Source organism: Centruroides vittatus, unplaced genomic scaffold, assembly GCF_030686945.1.
Source record: "Centruroides vittatus isolate TY-2023 unplaced genomic scaffold, ASM3068694v2 contig_2480, whole genome shotgun sequence".
NCBI lineage: Eukaryota > Metazoa > Arthropoda > Arachnida > Scorpiones > Buthidae > Centruroides > Centruroides vittatus.
This window is the reverse complement of record NW_027121568.1, coordinates 100,873-118,142: the sequence shown is the minus strand read 5'-3', so window position 1 is coordinate 118,142 and position 17,270 is coordinate 100,873. Positions and strand designations below refer to the sequence as shown.

The following is a 17,270-nucleotide window of genomic DNA, read 5'->3' as shown; positions in this document are numbered from 1 at the left end:
ACCGCATAAAAACAGGTTTGACTATAATTCTTTGCTAATAATTATAAACCCCACTGGAGAGGGATCTACAGAGTGGGTGTACTGCTTAGGTGGCTGCAAGAGGCATAAGACAGAAAAATGGAAGGAGATCATTGCAGCAGTTAATGCCCCAAGAGGCTCAAATAATTATTGAATAATAATTATAGATCCAGAATCTCTTTTTTGTTGCTTAAGTTTAAGTTATGGCAATGCAACATTTGGGCAATCTGCCTAGGGGGATGCCTTCTGGGAGGTCTTTTTAAGGGAAACTGGTTCATATTTAGGCATTACAGACATGGAGAAAACCCAGAAAACTCCAAGTGGCTAGCCCATCCGAGAGCGGTGTGAACCCACGACTGAACTCTCGGTGTTCGAGGACGGAACCATTTGGCCACTGACAAGCCTCTTTGTTGCTTAAGAAATTTTAGATATGTTTTTCTCTTGAAAATTAGAATCAGGTTGGGAATTTGAGCTTGGTATTCTTACAACGTGCGATTTAACAGAGATACTTACCAGAGAGATATGACTGTTACAAATTGTTGAAGAATTTTATCAGATGCATCTAGAGTCTTGAGAAGTTCAAAACTTACCAAATAATCTATAAATTCTCATTTTAATATTCTTTAAATGTTTTTCACTCTTAATATAAAGGGATATTAGTAAAGATATTTCGTTTATTTTTTAAGGTAGACCCATAAAAAATATGGATCTACCTTAAAAAACATTTTAAAGCGGTCTAAAAATATAAAATAAAGTGAGGAATGCTAAATCATAAGTGCAAATATTAAAAAAAATAAGTATAGCATTGTATGTAAATTACATATTATTTATCATTTGGGATTTTATTATTGTTTAAATTAACTCAAAATATATTTTCAACGTACTGTTTCTGCTCCAGTTGGTTGATTAGCGTTAGCTTGGGAACCGAACAGTGTTTTGACGTACTCCATTTTGTGTTGCGTGGACTTTCTCACTGACCCCTCTCGGCGATTTCTCTTCGTTATAATAAAGACGTATCAATAATAATATTTTAATCTCGTGAACAGAAATATTAATAAATTATAAAAGTACGCAAAAGTTTTATATTTAAATAATATTATTAATAAAAAGGAGTAATCTGAATGTTTTTTTAATTTAAATAAAAATTATGATTAATTTTATTTTGTTTTAAGATGGCAACGTCAGTTAACATTTAAAAATGGAACCTGTCATGCCGCTCGGATGAGTTTTTAAAGTAATTCGCTAGAATTAAAGGGAAAATGAGCAGAAAGCTTCCTCAAGGAGATTATCCTAACAAGGATTTCTGTGAATTTCTTTTAGGTTATTATTATATGTTTAATAGATAATTCATTAATAATTAGTTTTATAAGAAGAAAAATGTTAAATTTATTTTGGTAGAAGTTAATTTCTGATTGTTTATTTATATATGTACAGCATATCTAAAAGTAATGTCTGCTTTAATTTTCAATATATATCCAATATTCGTATTTTCTCATTCACTCAACCATCTTCAGGAGGTTTAATTGGCTCAATTCAAGCTCCGAATGTGACAGTTTGGATCTTAGAGCTGTAGAGCATACCCATAGGGGCAAAAAAGTCAAAAGAAGCCACCCTTTGAGATACAGCCCTTCAAAATTTGGTTGCAAAAGATTGTGAGTCAATTTGCTCCACTAAGATTTGCATATAACTATTTAGCTCACAGAACTATGCCGGCTTTGAGTAGCCAACTTGACTGTTTGTGAAGTACTTGATGTTATGCAGTACTGGGGGCTCTCCCCCACCTGGGCATGTTGGTCAAGGCTTGCTATTGCTCGTCTTGACGACACAGAGCATGGAGAAGAGGCAGTATACTGATAAGTGTTAAAAACAACCTTTGGAGGCAAATATCTTGTAGGGTGTGAAGGGTCATATGTACAGGTATGGTTCCTTTTGACTTTTCTGCTCATATAGGGGTCTACAATTTTCAGGTGTGCAAAACCCCTCATTTAGAGCTTGAATTTTACTGTTTAATTGACAGAACAATGAAATTCAAAGAACAAATATAATTTACATTTATATTCAAATACACAAAAGTAATTTGAAAACAGTTTCACAAAAAAATAAAATGAAGGCAATTTTTATGTAAACTAGAAATAAAATAAAAAATACACATATGTTCATAAATTATAAATTACAGCAAATTTCCAGGTCGAAGAAAGTGTTTGCATCTCTGGCATTCAAGCACTATCCTAATGTTTTTTTTTCTTGAATATCTCTACCTGTTCTGCCATATGTTTTTTTGAACAAGAGGTGATCTTTCCTATAACCTTAGCCTGGTTCCATAAGATTTTGGCATTATCCTGGTTAGTGAAGCTTGTTATGGATTTCTTGATAAGCCTGTTGTGTGTACTGTACAGTACTTAATGTATTTTTTATATTTAATATATTTTACATAAATATATTTTTCCAAATTCCATCTATTGTAACCTATGCAAGTTGTTCTCAGTTTAGCAAGTATCAAATATACCAGTGTTGCACTTCTCTGGTACTGTACATAATCTTTATCATTTCCTAGCAGTCTGTATAATGTAGGAATTTGTTTTTATACAGTTCTTGATCTTTTTGTTTTGACTAATTCATTGAATATTCTATGCAAAGTTGAGAAAGTAAATTTAGTAAAAGTCTTTTTTGTTTCTTAAACACTAGGTAGTGTAATGAATTCAAACACTTGGCATTCTATCATCTTTATTTAGTTTAGTTGATTATTTAGCAAAACTCTTATTAGCTGTATTCTTTATTCCAGGCTGATGTGAGTAGATAATGTTGATAAGCATTTTTCTGTAATACCCCAGGGAAGATGCTACGATCATGTTTCTGTTAATCTCCAATTCCCTGAATCTGGTGGAGTATGTGTACTCTTTGGATCAAAGCCCTGAAGATGGAAAGTTTCTAGCAAAATGGATTGTGTAAATTGCTGGGATGTATAATGGATGGAAAGTCAGTTAGGTGTTGTGTGTGGGTGTGATGTGTCTAGGAAGCATACATTGGTAGTACTGCTTTTTTGTTCACTTTTCAGATAAGGCAAATATGTGTTGTTATTGATAGTGTAAAGGAAGTTTATTTCTACTATCCTTATTCCAAATAATTCCTTATTTAATATATTATCTACATAGCATTTATATAGGATAAAGTTCAGTAATATAGATTTTTCTAACTTCACTACAATCAATTTGCACAAGGTTCCAGCTATAGACTGCTCATAGGTAATCCTCTTGTTTGTTGTAATATTACAAATTTTAATAATACAATAATTAAACTAAAAAGTAAGGCAATCACAAGAACAGATGACTTCAACGTCTGTTACACACGTCCAGTCTAAAAAGGTGGTGACCTTTCTCTCCTCTCCTCTGTCCAAGCTCTTCCTTCCCCTTTGTGACCTCTCAGTTCTCCGAATTCTCGACCATTGCAGATGTGGAGTTAATGGGGAGGGGTGCTAATGAATAGCAGATTTTAAACTCTGCTTATACCCCCCTTCTTAGCCTTGTCATCACCCCAGTGATGATACATTTTTATATTGGTAAGGTGAGCTATCTTTTTAGTTCCATTTTCCGTTCTATACATCACATTTTTAGGAATGTTGTCGTAGTATATTATTTTATCGATACGATACGGTCCTTTAATGTTTGGATGTTTTCCCCTCACACCACTCTGAACTAAAATCCAGGATCCAACTTTAATGTTTACCAATGGTCCTGCATGCTTCCTATGATAATATTTTTTGATGGATTCTCTATATTTCTTTCGTTGTTCTTCGGTACGCTCCTTTTCATACGATTGTAAATCTAAAATTCCGAATTCGCTGTCAGCCTCCAGCTTAACAACTGTTCGTTGCCATTTGAATAATGGAGGGCAACCTAAATAAGAGTTGTAGCTTCGGTTTTCGTGGCGAACTGCAGCATCCAAGCAATTTTTCCACCTGCCTTTGAAATCTGGATAGCAATTAAGGAATTTCTCATCCCGTATCTTTCTTTCACACACTCTGTTCCCGGCAGCATGATAAGGTGATGTGGTTTTTAATGTGATATTCCTGTCTCTGGCCCATTGCTTGAAACTGTCTGATTTAAAGGTAGATCCACAATCGCTGATGATAGTAGTTACATTATTGAATAATGGTAAATTATCCAAGTAACGGATGACACTATGCACATCCTCCTTCATAGCTTTAGCATAAGTTATCTGTGTAGCTTCGTCTATGACCACTAGAAATGATTTAGTCATTCTTACCCCTTCACTGCATTTCTGAAGCTCCGCAAAATCAATGTGTACCGTATTGAAGGGTATTTTCAATTGTGGAGGCAAATAGAGTTGGTCTTGACGGATTGACATATCAGACAGGTCTGCACGTAACGTTGGATACTTTGTCTCATGTTAGGCCACCAGAACCGTGCCCTTAACTTGTAATAAGTCCTCCAAAACCCATCATGACCCCCACTGTCCGGATCATCATGATACCGCTTCATAATGCTGTTTTGAATATTTTTTGGGACAATCAGCCGGCCATTCTTGGTCTTTTGCCACTTGTGTTTGTCAATTTGGTGGACTGGCATCGATTTCACGCAGGGATCATTATGATCTGTGACTAGACAATGATCTGATCTTGTCAGAGGGATCAGTAAACCCTTCCTTACTCGTTTTTTCGGACCATTATCAATTTCATTCACGGAGGTAAAACTTCGGTTACCATGAATATTATTATTCCTTCTTTCGATTTTCCTCGGTACAGAATTTTTTGTAGGTACCAATTTGCTCAATCCGACACATAAGTTTTCTTTGTTGTTTAAATTGTGTTGAAGAAGAATAGCTTGCATATCTGCCGGTAGTCCACGTATTACCATGGTGATAAAGCTTTGTTCCCCAATATCCGGATATACAAGTTGGATACGCCGTTGTTTTTCAAAATAATATTCCAATAGTGAACCACCACGATATTCCCACATATCCGCTAATATGGAAAGTTGGATCCGATTCTGTCCAAACTCACTAAGAAGAGAGTTTTTCCATTCCTCCCAATTATCACCGTTCTTATCTAATACTCGAGAATTGTACCATTTCACGGCAATTCCTTCCAAATAATTTCGAAGGTTACGGATCTTTTGTTCATCTGTAATCCAATTGTGAGATGCACACGTGTGTTCGTATGAAATTATCCAAACCTGTGCTTCCTCCGATTTTCCATCATATTTTTCTATGTTGATCGTATTGCAAGATAAGTTTAATGACATTTTTTCGATGGTTTGCCGAAAAGAGTTCATAATCTTCAACATCGCAGCTTGTTGGTTCATGTACAGCTTTTGCAACTGAACCATTTGCGCCAACACATCCGACTTCGGGTCAGACGAACTGTCTGTAGGAGGAGAACCGTCCGAGGCGACCGGTCGTATTAAAGTTTCGTTAAGATAGAGCTCACCTTCTGTCTCTGATAATGAAATAGATAGTGTTCGATAATTCGTCATCGTCTGGATAGCAGTTTGAAAAACCGATGAGGTCGAAATTGCGGGATGATTTTCGATTCTTTGAAATTCTTGGTTGATTTCCGTCCATTCGTCTTCCCCTTCTAGTTGATATCGGGAGATAATGTAGGAATCTTCGGTCTTCTGAACCAAGAATTTGAAAAGCATGATTCTACTATATAAATACAGCTGTGTACTGAAATCCTGTCGACTGCACCAATTTGTAATAATACAAATTTTAATAATACAATAATTAAACTAAAAAGTAAGGCGATCACAAGAACAGATGACTTCAACGTCCGTTACACACATGTCCAGTCTAAAAAGGTGGTGAGCTTTCTCTCCTCTCCTCTGTCCAAGCTCTTCCTTCCCCTTCGTGACCCCTCAGTTCTCTAAATTCTCAACCATCGCAGATGTGGAGTTAATGGGGAGGGGTGCTAATGAATAGCAGATTTTAAACTCTGCTTACATTTGTCTATATGAGGTCTGTCTGAAAAGTTTGTGAACTTTTTAAATTACATCCCAACCAATAATTGAATCTGAATACAGTTTGCACAGCTCTCTAGAGACAAGTTTTGTGTACTATCTGCCAGAAACAGTTTTTTCTATCTTCATTTGTTGTGTTACATCATTCGTGTAAACATGTTGATTGTGTTGTGGCCGTCAGCCATATTGTTTTCTTGTTTATTTTTTGTTTAGTTCATAAGTTGTAAATACATATATATATATTTTCTGTCTTCCCTCTTCCTTCATTCTATTCTCTTATTTCCGTTCCTTTCTCCTTTGTCTAAACAACTTGACCGTTATCGCTGGAGGGAAAGATTACCCCTCCTAAGTAAGAACAAAAGAAGGCGAATACGCCCTGAAGGCTAAGTGGTGGAACGAGGGACACTTTTCTACTGGACCTCGAGAAGGACGGAAGTGTGAGCCAGCGATCGACCAGGAACGGGAAAAGTTGAAAGGAGGCTACAGGACCGTCGAGGCCAAGGGAAAATAGACATAAAACCGAGGGAATAGAAGGACGTCGAGGGCAGATAGCTGAACAAGAAATAAGAGAGAAAAACGACTGCCATTGCGGAAATACACTCCAGCGAAAACACCGATCATCGTAGACCCGGGTACCTTCCATCTATTTCTATCTACTTTCGTTCTTTCCTAAATCTATCTGTTTCCCCTTTCCTTTTTAGTTTTAAGGTAGATATAAGTTTAGTTTTAAGTCGGGTGTAAAAAGTTTGTGTTACGAGCGCGGGTGTGATTCTTTGTACGTGGCGACCCCCCTTCCTTAGTGAAGTTATTCCAGTTGGGATCATTTGTAAATTAGAAAAGGAAAGAACCGTGTTCCGGAAGGGAAATAAAAAGACTTTTAATTGTGTATCAGTCTCTGTGTCCATACTTGTAACGTGCATTCACGGGTTTACAAGCCTTTCTCCACGAACAACCACAATGTTATGCAATTTTCTTTCAATGAGTGCAAGTGAAGAGCTTCTGGGACAGGCTAGGTTTGATGAAAATTTCATGAAAAACATCACTACTGAGGATGAGACATGGGTTGATGGGTATGATGTGGAAACAAAACAAGTCATCGGAGTGGGTGAGAACATCTTCATCGTGATCCAAAAATGTGTGACAAGTTTAGTCAAATGTGAAGGTCATGTGTGTCTTTCTCACTGTTTTGTTCAATTCTGAAGGTGGTGTTCACCATGAATACTATCTGGAGGTGATGAAATGTCATTGTGAAGCAGTGAGGAAGAAAAGACCAACTGCTTGGAGAGAACAGTGTCATGACGATGCCCTACTGATAACAGAATTTTTGGCCAAGAACTTGATGCCACTTGTTCCCTAACCTTCACATTCATTGGACTAAGCCCCAGAATACTTACTTTTGTTTCCTAAATTAAAATCCGCCCTCAAAAGTTGCTGTTTTAAATTATTTGATGTCATTAAGGAAAATTCATTAGATGAGTGTGCATCATCCCAAAAGAAGCATTTCAGGAAGCATTCTTTTCATGGCAGAAACACTGGATTTGGTACATAGACTCAGGAGGGGCCTACTTTGTAGGCGACAAAACTGATTAGCTTCTAAGTAAATGCAAAGGACTTCTATGTGCAAAGTTTACGAACTTTCCAGACAGATCTCATATATCTCCATTAAAGGTGAAGAAGAGTTGTACACAATATTTACTATTTCATCTATGTCAGTGGTAAAGTTTGTGCCTTTGGGATAGCAGACAGTAGAATTTAATAATAATTTAATTTTTAAATAACTGATGACATTTTTGATTATATGATTAAAAAATTTGTGTATTACTTTGATTTAAAATTATTCAAGAGGATAGTTCTTTTGATAATGAGTTTTCAAATCAGACTGAAAGAAAAATTTTATACTCGTAGATAATTAAATAAGATATTGTTTTTTAATCACTTTTAATTAGAACAAAATAAAATGAGTTATATAAACCTCTAAGCAAATTTAATTTCAAAAATCAATTTGAAAATAAGATACTTTTCAATTTTCTTTACAGATACATAAGGGATAATTTAAATAAATATTATAGATGATGATATATGAAAAAAAGAACAAATTCTGAATTATATGTCGATACTCCAAAAAACTCTGTAGACAAGATTGTTAAGAAAGAAAGAAAATGTTTTACTTCTTAATGTATAATAATACAAGTATAAACTTCATAAAAAGTATAAGTTTACAGAATAAACTAAATTACATTCTTTTTTATCTTATGTATAAATAGACTTGGGCTTTGGATTGTTATTTAAATAATTATTCATTGAAAGTTTAGAGGTAAATATATATAGAGAACATTTCAATGCTGAAAGCATTTTTTGTATGGTATTTATTTTTAGATATTCAGTATAAAATTAATAGATTTCATTGGACCTCGTCATCAAGGTTTTCAATTTGAAGTATACAGAAGACAAAATAAAATATTGAAATATATTTTAAATAAATATACTATATTACTTTAAATTTAAGCCACAGTAGGAGTTTAAAATTGGAAATAATAATAAAAAATAAAAATGATTTTATATATATGATTTGTGTCAATTGCAGGGTATCTTCCTTTTTCTAGGCCCAAAGAATGATTTTCCGTCTTTTTTACACTGAAATAACTTTTCCGTCGTGGGTCTCCAACAACGCGCATTTTTTTCATCGACTGTAAATCTTTTACCGGCTGCATGATTTACAATTTTTTAGATGCGCAATATAACTTTTCTTTTGAATTCATCATTATATGCAAACCATTTTTCCATTATTAATGATTATAGGTAATAAAAAAATTTTAAATTTGATTCTATACAGCTGCTATCAAACAGCAACTGGATTAAATCAGAAAATTGCAAATGGAGAACCACTGAATAAACTGCTATCGACGATCGTAATACTATGTGCACGCGTACAGCATAAAGCAAAGACCCAATCATTGGGGAGTGGGAGATCAGTAGAAATAAGAAGTTAAAATATTTGCTTTGAATTTAAGCCATACCATAATTTTATGTCTCAAAACTTGGAATAAAAAGTGTGGCTTAAATGTAAACTAGAATGTAAAATAATCTATTCTTATAGAAATTAAAGTTGTTGTTATTTTTTTTTTATAAAATAGAATTAGCAGAATATGAAAAAAATGTTAGTAGAAACATTTATAAGTATCGTGCATATCGTAAAGCAGCTGAAACTCTTGCACATCATCCAACTCGTATCAAGAATGGAGAAGAAGCCAAAAAATTGGTATGAAATATGATATTTAAATTTAATAAATTTATTGATAGTTACATTTAGGTTTTAGTATAAACTTTTATAAATATATTTGTAAGGCTTTGACTTTTCTAGATATTAGTATTAATAAAAAATAATAATAATAATCACTAAAAGTTGATATATTGATATTTAAAAAATAGGCATTAATGTCAATGCGCATGTGATTTAAAATATTAAAAAATAATAAATAGAAACTAAATAATTTGGCAATATTTGATTAACTATGGTAATAATAATAATAATAATGAAATACATTTACTAAGACTGAATATAATAGAGATTACAATGCTCATGATCATTTTGAATGTTTTTCTTTAATGTATTTTGGAAAGAAACATTCAAAATGACTATGATATAGATTTAGTATATTCTTGCAAAACTATACAGGGTGGGGCAGCGAAAACGAAACGGCAGAGTGTTCGTGTTCGTCCAAGCAAATCGCTCGGACAGGTCGATTTTATTCTCGAGGGGACATCTTTTGCAATAAAGTTTTTGCGATTCTGAATGCAACAGACAACAAAAAATTTTAAAAACTCATTTATTTTGTATTAACTAAACAGACATTTATTTCGAAAAAATTGTTTGTTTAGTTAATATTCAGAATCTCAAAAACTTTATTGCATAAGATGTCCCCTCAAGAGTAAAATCGACCTGTCCGAGCGCTTTACTTGGACGAACACGAACACTCTGCCGTTTCGTTTTCGCTGGCCCACCCTGTATACTTTATGCACTTAAGTAGACCCACATTTAAATTACCTATAGGCTCGAGTAAACCCACACCCCAGTTGCATGTAAAAAAATAAACCCACAACTGGTAGTTAGTTGTGGGTTTGCATCTCACCAACAGGCCAGTCATGTTCCAGGTTTTCTTCACATATCTAAAACCTAAATAAAGGGCTATCCATAAAAGACATCACGTTGGAAGGGAGGGATACTTTGACAGCTTTTGACATAAAAAGTTAATTAGATGTATACATATTACAGGATGGTATTGGAAGTAAAATAGCTAAGAAAATTGATGAATTTCTTGAAACGGGAAAACTCCGAAAACTAGAGAAGGTATTTCTATTAAACTTATTTTTTAACATTTAGTATTTAAAAAGATTAAATTAAAATAAATGAATATTAAATATAACATCAGAAATAAAATTAGTTAATCATCATTTTATATATTTTACTTAATATTAATTATTTGATTACAATAATTAAAATTATTAAATTTGATTATAAAGTTAAATTAAATCACAATTTTAAATTGTGACATAAGCATGTTTTATGATCATATCAATTTTAAAATAGCATTCTTTAAAATTTCTATTATTTTTTCCAGAAATTATAGAATAAAAAATTGATATGAGAGATTTCATTCTTTCTTTATTATATATAGTAGTATATATTATTTATATCCACAATAAACATAAAATTAAATGGATTATAATTAAATTATAAGTTAAAGCAGATAATAGATGAATTTTGATTTTTGTTTGTTATTGATTAGTTTATCTATCATTGATTTCAATTTTCAGACTTTATTTAAATATTTTTCCTTTTATTCAATATAAATCTGTTTTATTTAATCTTTGATAGAAGATATAGGCAATTAAATTACAGGTATACCTAATCTTATGTCGGTAATTGGTTCCAGGGGAGGTGACGTAAGTCGAGAAACGACGTAAGTCGAATTTACTTGTGTAGTTACGACGTAAGTCGTAGTTTCGACTTACGTTGTAACTAAACGCCAATAACGGAGGAAACGCCAATAATGAGCACTTAAAGACCGCTAAATAAGACGACAACACAGAAACACAGATGTTTTTATGGTTCGTTCCCTAGGATTTATGATGATTATATTAACATTTACTGTAAATGTACATATTTTAATATGATTTTATGTGCTTTCAACGCTTTTCTAGTGATATTACGACTTCAATGTTTATGGCGGACGGATTTAAAGTCGAATAAACTGACTTAAACTTGATTTTTATTTTTCCATATACTTTTTTGACAAACGACGTATAATCGGGAATGACGTAACTCGAGAGCGATGTAACTCGAGGTATACCTGTATTATAATTTGAGAATACACATATCTAACAATGATAATATATTTTTTTGTCTAAAAAGCCATTAAAACTTTTTATGTTTTTATTTAAATTTATTTAAAACCTTGTCAGTTCTGTAATACACAAAATTTATTATGATATTATGTAAAGCACTATTTATTATGAATTTGTTTCAAAAATCATTTTAACTGATTTTAATTTTGAACTTTAAATTTCCAGATACGTGCAAATGATGATAACAAGGCAATTGCTGAATTAACTAAAGTGTCAGGAATTGGGTAATATACAAAATTTATTAAAGTAAAAATATATTGTATCTATTTAATTATACGTATAGTGCTGTTTACAGTTATCAAAATTTATATTCCAGACCGGCAGCAGCAAAGAAATTTGTTGATGAAGGAATAAGGAACATTGAAGGTAAAAAATTAACAATGATAAATTTAATCATATAATTCTAATAACAAACAAGAGACCACCTTCCTCACTTTTTCCAGAAAATTTTTATTACAACACGAACAATTTTGAGCCCCTTTAGCAGCTTGCCTCAGGTTATTAAACAAAAAACTAAACGACAAAAATTTGAGCATTTCAAATTATAATGTTCTAAGTTCATTCAAAACTATAGAACATTCTATTTTTAACTGATATATTTTAAAAATTTTTAAATTTCAATTACAGCACAAATAAATAAAACATTATAAAAATTGTACACATAAATTAAACAGGAAATTTATTAATGTAACAAAATTATATTAGAACAAATAAAATGGATACCACATGTAGTAATGGTTAAACCATTTTTCATTTCTATAGCTTCAAATGATGTTTTAACTTTGAGCATTCAAATTATGATGTTCTATTGTTTTGTCTTTTAGTTTTTTTGTATGGTAATCTGAAGCAGGCTGCTAAAGGAGGCCATAAACATTTGTGTTGTAATAAAAATTTGCTGGTAAAAGTATGGAAGGTAGTCTCTTGTTTGCTAGTGGAAAAGTTCCAGCTTTTGAAGGAGTCCGTAGTTTCTAATAATTTTTTCTTTTTATTTAGATTTAAGAGAAAATGAACATAAATTAAATAAGCATCAGAAAATTGGACTAAAGTAAGTTGTAAGAAAACAATCTTATAGTATTTTTTATTAAATACCTGTAATTAAAGAATTAGTATTATATTTATGATAGCTTTCAGTTGGCCTGATAATTTTATTTTAGATACCTTGAAGAATTTCAACAATCCATTCCACGAGCTGAAATGGAGAAGATGGAGGTATTTACGACTGATATTTAAATTATAATAATTTCAATTATGTATACATTTATAAAATTTAGCATCAATTTTAGAAAAAAGTTAAAAAGGAGATAATGCGATTAGATGATAAATACGTTGTAACTGTTTGTGGAAGTTATCGTAGAGGTAATATATGAATTTTGTTTAAAAGATAATTAAGTTTTGTAAATTTCAACTAGAAATTCAAAATCTGAATTAAAAATGCTTTTACTTTATCTATAGGAGCACCTAAAAGTGGAGATGTAGATGTTTTATTGACCCACACAGATTTTACTTCAAAATCAAAACAAGAAGTAAATATGTGGTATAATTTAAAAAATTTCATATAAATACAGGTGGTCCTTATACAACACGGTTTTGCTCTAACACTGTTTGAAAATTGGGGAATCCTGTCAGTGCCATCTTTAGAACATAAGGGGCCCTGGGCCAGAAGAATGTTGGGGGCCCCCATGAAGAAACAGAATCAATACTAGATTACAGACCTAGGGTCGCTGATGTAGCTAGCACGGCAAGACCAGTTATGGAGATTGTGCTATCACCTTTTTAACATATCCCAGAAAATCTGTTCACCTTTTTTGTTTTTTAGCCAGTGAGATTTTTCACCCTGTACTCAACATTTCACACTATATGTTGGAGGAGTAATTTCAATCGTATTATTAATGGTTTCTTCATTTCAAGTAACCTATTTGTTTTTTTTTGTAACTTTATTACTTTTGGATTCAGGGGCCCCTATGACCTCTGGGCCTGGGCCCTGTAGGCCTCCACTGTATCCTGTACGACATGACTTCCAGTTTCATTCTCACGTGGTTTTGGAAATCCTCTGTAGAAAATTTTATAATTTTTTAAGTGTAAACTTTGTTATTTGATATTTTTTTTTTATTCGAGTAAGCACGCTTGATGTCTCAAATTTACCCACAGATTTTAGAATATTGAAATTTTCAAATTATTTTGTGCTTTTTGTCAGGTTTACTTTATCCCTTAAGACTAATCTTTGTATTTAATAAAGTATATTTAAACATTTTTAGATAAGTGGTGTTAAATTTTTTTAAGTGTAAGTGTTACTTGCCTATGAATGGTTACGTCATTTGTAAAAATGACAAACAAAATACGACAGTATCTCAGCATTTGAACAATTCGGTATTCAAACACAAATTCTGGAAAAAGTCACTTGGTACTTGATCGAGCAAACACAATCCTTTAGAACAAATTTTCAATTAATAACATATTTTTATTTTGTCACCCATAAAAAATTTTTTATGATAAAAATAAAAAAATATAAAAACGTTGCTGAAACTTCTGATCAAGATCAACAAAATGCTGAAATGATGACAATACTTTGTAAAAATAAATTCTCTCTTTTAACTATAATTAATATTAATGCATAATACAGTACTTTTAATTGTAATTGTTAGTTAATTGTTGATTGGAAATAAATTATTGATTGCTTTAACTAAACATATTTCTCTTAGTGATGAATAAGAATAGTATACTTTTGTTAGTTTCTAGAACCCCGTGTTTTACATTAATCCTTTGTTTCGTATAGCACAGATTCGCATAATGTGAAACTTTTTCAGTACATAACTACTGTGTTATATGAGGGATACCTGTATATTGATATTTATATTAGATATTTTAAATATTCTTAATAAATATTATTGTTTAAAGAATAATTATCTGAAAGCAGTTACTGATAGATTAGAAGAATGCAAGTTTATTACAGATATTATACATCAAGGAAAAACTAAAAGTACTGTAAGTATAAATAAATAACTTGTTATTTTATAACTTATTGCTAAAATTTACTGAACTATTACTTATTTTTTTTAGGCTGTGTGTCAGTTAAAAAGTAAAGATGAAGATCAGCTTCACAGAAGAATTGATATCAGGTTTATTGATTTCTAATTTAATAATAAGTTTGTGCTAAATTTGGTTAATAATTTAAATAAAACTATCATTCTACTGTATAATTCTATTTCTATAGTGGGTTTATATGACTAAATTCAGAAAATGCAGCTATGATGTTATTGAATGACACTTCAGTTTTATTCAACAAAGTTAGAAAAACAGAATGGATTTTTTTTTCAAAATTCAACACAAATGTAACAAAAGGACCTCTTGCATTAGAGTATAAAAACATCAAAATCTTTAGTAACTAGTTATTTACTAGTACTAGATCTTGTATTTATAATTATTAATCATAAACAGAAAAAATTGAGTTCAGAAAAAATACATAAAAATTGTACAAAACTACAGAATTATTATAATTTTTAGATCAAATCATTATTGAAATATTGATTTTGATTTATTTTACTGATTTGGATATTGAAAATTTGTTTTATAAAAATAACTAGTGCAATATATTCAGTTTTAACCACTAATTATTTTTTTTTCCTTTTCAAGACAAAAAAAATTATATTAATTTCAGATGGTAGATTGATTAATTAACTTAAAAACAAAAAATATTTCAGTATTAAATTCTATATAACAACAAATAAAGCTAATTTTTAAAGATTTAAGAACATAAATCATTATTCATAAGTCCTAAGTAACAATTATCACTTATATATATTTTTAGTTAATCAAATCCAAATAGATATTGTCTTTGTGTATAGTATATTTAAAACTTACCTGAAATATTGAAAATTCACTTCAGGATCATTTTTCCTAATTTCTTTTATAAGGTTTATAACCTTTATAAAAGAAATTAGGAAAGATGATCCTGAAGTGATCCTGAAGAAATTAGGTTTATTTGCCATTCTTTCTTGAATTAAACAAGATTATATGTGGTTAATTAAGAATTTTGTGACACTAAAAGCCTTGAAAGCATAACTAACTGCAAATACTGAAAGTGTATATGCATTTCTCTATCCTTTAAGTATTGATGCTTATTTGAAAATAATAATAAAAATTTGAAAATTATTTGCAAGAGACATTCTCTTCTCTTTTCCACTCTCACAAAGTTTAAAGATTAAAGAAAAGCTATTTAATTGAATTTGTTTTATTATAAAACAGTATTATTTTATAAAATAAAACTTTTGCAGATTTATTCCTCATGACCAGTATTATTGTGGCGTGCTATATTTTACTGGAAGTGATCTGTTCAATCAAGATATGCGTGCAAAAGCTCTTGCAGAAGGCTTTACATTAAATGAATATACAATAAGACCTGTTGGTTCCACAGGTAATGACAAAAAAAATTATTTTTAAATATGTTTATATCATTTTATAATCTTTAATTTCTACAATAGGTGTTCCTGGTGAACCATTACCTGTTACTTGTGAGAGAGATATTTTTGAATACATAAATTATCCTTACAAGAAACCAGAAGAAAGAAACAGTTAAAATTTGATTTTTGAAATTTTATTTATCAAAATTGTTTGCTTACAAATTTTGTAATTGATTTTTTTTTTTTTTTAAATAAATCTTTATGTACAATTTAATCTATAGAAATGATTAAATTATTGATATACAGTATAGTTGTGATTTATGCAATCTAAGTGTTTTCAAAAGCACACAAATTATCTTTTTAATAGAAAATTTTGATAATTCTCATTGCGTATATAAAAAACAAGGAAATAATTTTCATATAGGCATAAAAAATCCTAATGGTTAATTTTATTACTCAAATTAAAATTGACACTTTACATTTGCAGTTGCTTGTAATTTTACTACTTTACAGATATATTTTCCCTCATATAAAGTTACAAATTTAAAAAAAGAAAACTTTTAACTAAAATTTACACGTTCATTTTTATTTTATATTTTATTGATAACTAACGTATCTACAAAAAATATGCTTAAAAATTATGTTTATGACTAAAATTCATAAACATGTTTCTTAGTATAATTCATTTCAATTTGAGTGAATCTCTATTTACACACACGTTCCAAAAATACAATCTTTGTATAAATCATGATTGTGCTGTAATTGTTATTAAATTTAAAATTTGTATATATGTTTTTAAATATTTATTATACCATTTTCTTGTATATTTTACATAAATCATGATTAAAAGCAATAAATAATAACTAAAACAATCTATTAGTTTCAACAGATTGTACTAAACAAATCTTAATTTGAAAGTCTATGACCTTGCAAATTATTGAAAATTTGATTGTGTAATCTAAAATATCAATAGTTATAACTCTTTAAATACTTATATATGTTACTAGAATATCTATGGAGTCATATACAACTCAAATGTCATATCTAAGTAAAAAAAAAAATGTAAACATGATATTGTAACATTATAAATACTATACAATATGATTTAAAACAATGATGAAAGGATAATTTTTTTAAAGATTTTTAAATAAGTATTATTTATTGTTTTAATCTGAAAATAACTAATATACTTTAAAATTTACATAACAGTGGTACTCAATAATAATATATTTATTTTTTTTAACAACAGTAGAGCACTAAATAAACACTGGAAATAAAAAGAATTACAGTAATTTATTTAAAAATAAATAATAGAACTGGAACAGTGTTATAGTTAAACAAATTTAGTGTCTATCATATTTCTTAAATATTTATTTTTTGTAATGAAGACTTTTTCTGTCCTGCAGACACTAAGAGAGCTTGTTTCGTGCTATCGTCGGTTTGACCAGGTTCACAATAGAATAACTGGGCATGA

The 17,270-nt window shown here is 30.5% G+C and overlaps 2 protein-coding genes across 2 annotated transcripts in view; one reads left to right on the top strand and one right to left on the bottom strand.

The window, feature by feature from the left end:
* Positions 1–1,012, bottom strand: part of p115 (General vesicular transport factor p115) — a 32,431-nt gene extending 31,419 nt beyond the window's left edge. Inside the window, exon 1 of the mRNA XM_067265814.1 lies at positions 903–1,012. Coding sequence (XP_067121915.1) covers positions 903–968 — 66 coding nt within the window. The 5' untranslated portion in view covers positions 969–1,012. The remainder of the gene's footprint in view (positions 1–902) is intronic.
* A 203-nt stretch (positions 1,013–1,215) lies between these two features.
* On the top strand, positions 1,216–16,037 carry LOC136971378 (DNA polymerase beta-like). Its single transcript, XM_067265821.1, has 13 exons — positions 1,216–1,338; positions 9,128–9,252; positions 10,267–10,341; positions 11,565–11,623; positions 11,716–11,765; positions 12,393–12,444; positions 12,554–12,608; positions 12,683–12,755; positions 12,852–12,922; positions 14,295–14,381; positions 14,457–14,515; positions 15,671–15,810; positions 15,878–16,037. The coding sequence occupies exons 1-13, from the start codon at positions 1,278–1,280 to the stop codon at positions 15,970–15,972; spliced, it is 1,002 nt and encodes a 333-aa protein (XP_067121922.1). The 5' UTR covers positions 1,216–1,277; the 3' UTR covers positions 15,973–16,037.
* The last annotated feature ends 1,233 nt before the right edge of the window (positions 16,038–17,270 follow it).

Excerpts from the sequence above, each read along its gene's own strand:
- LOC136971378 (XM_067265821.1), top strand. The coding sequence starts at position 1,278 with ATGAGCAGAAAGCTTCCTCAAGGAGATTATCCTAACAAGGATTTCTGT. Across the intron at positions 1,339-9,127 it reads TTTCTGTGAATTTCTTTTAG|AATTAGCAGAATATGAAAAA; the intron begins GTTATTATTATA and ends TTTATAAAATAG. Across the intron at positions 12,445-12,553 it reads CATCAGAAAATTGGACTAAA|ATACCTTGAAGAATTTCAAC; the intron begins GTAAGTTGTAAG and ends ATTTTATTTTAG.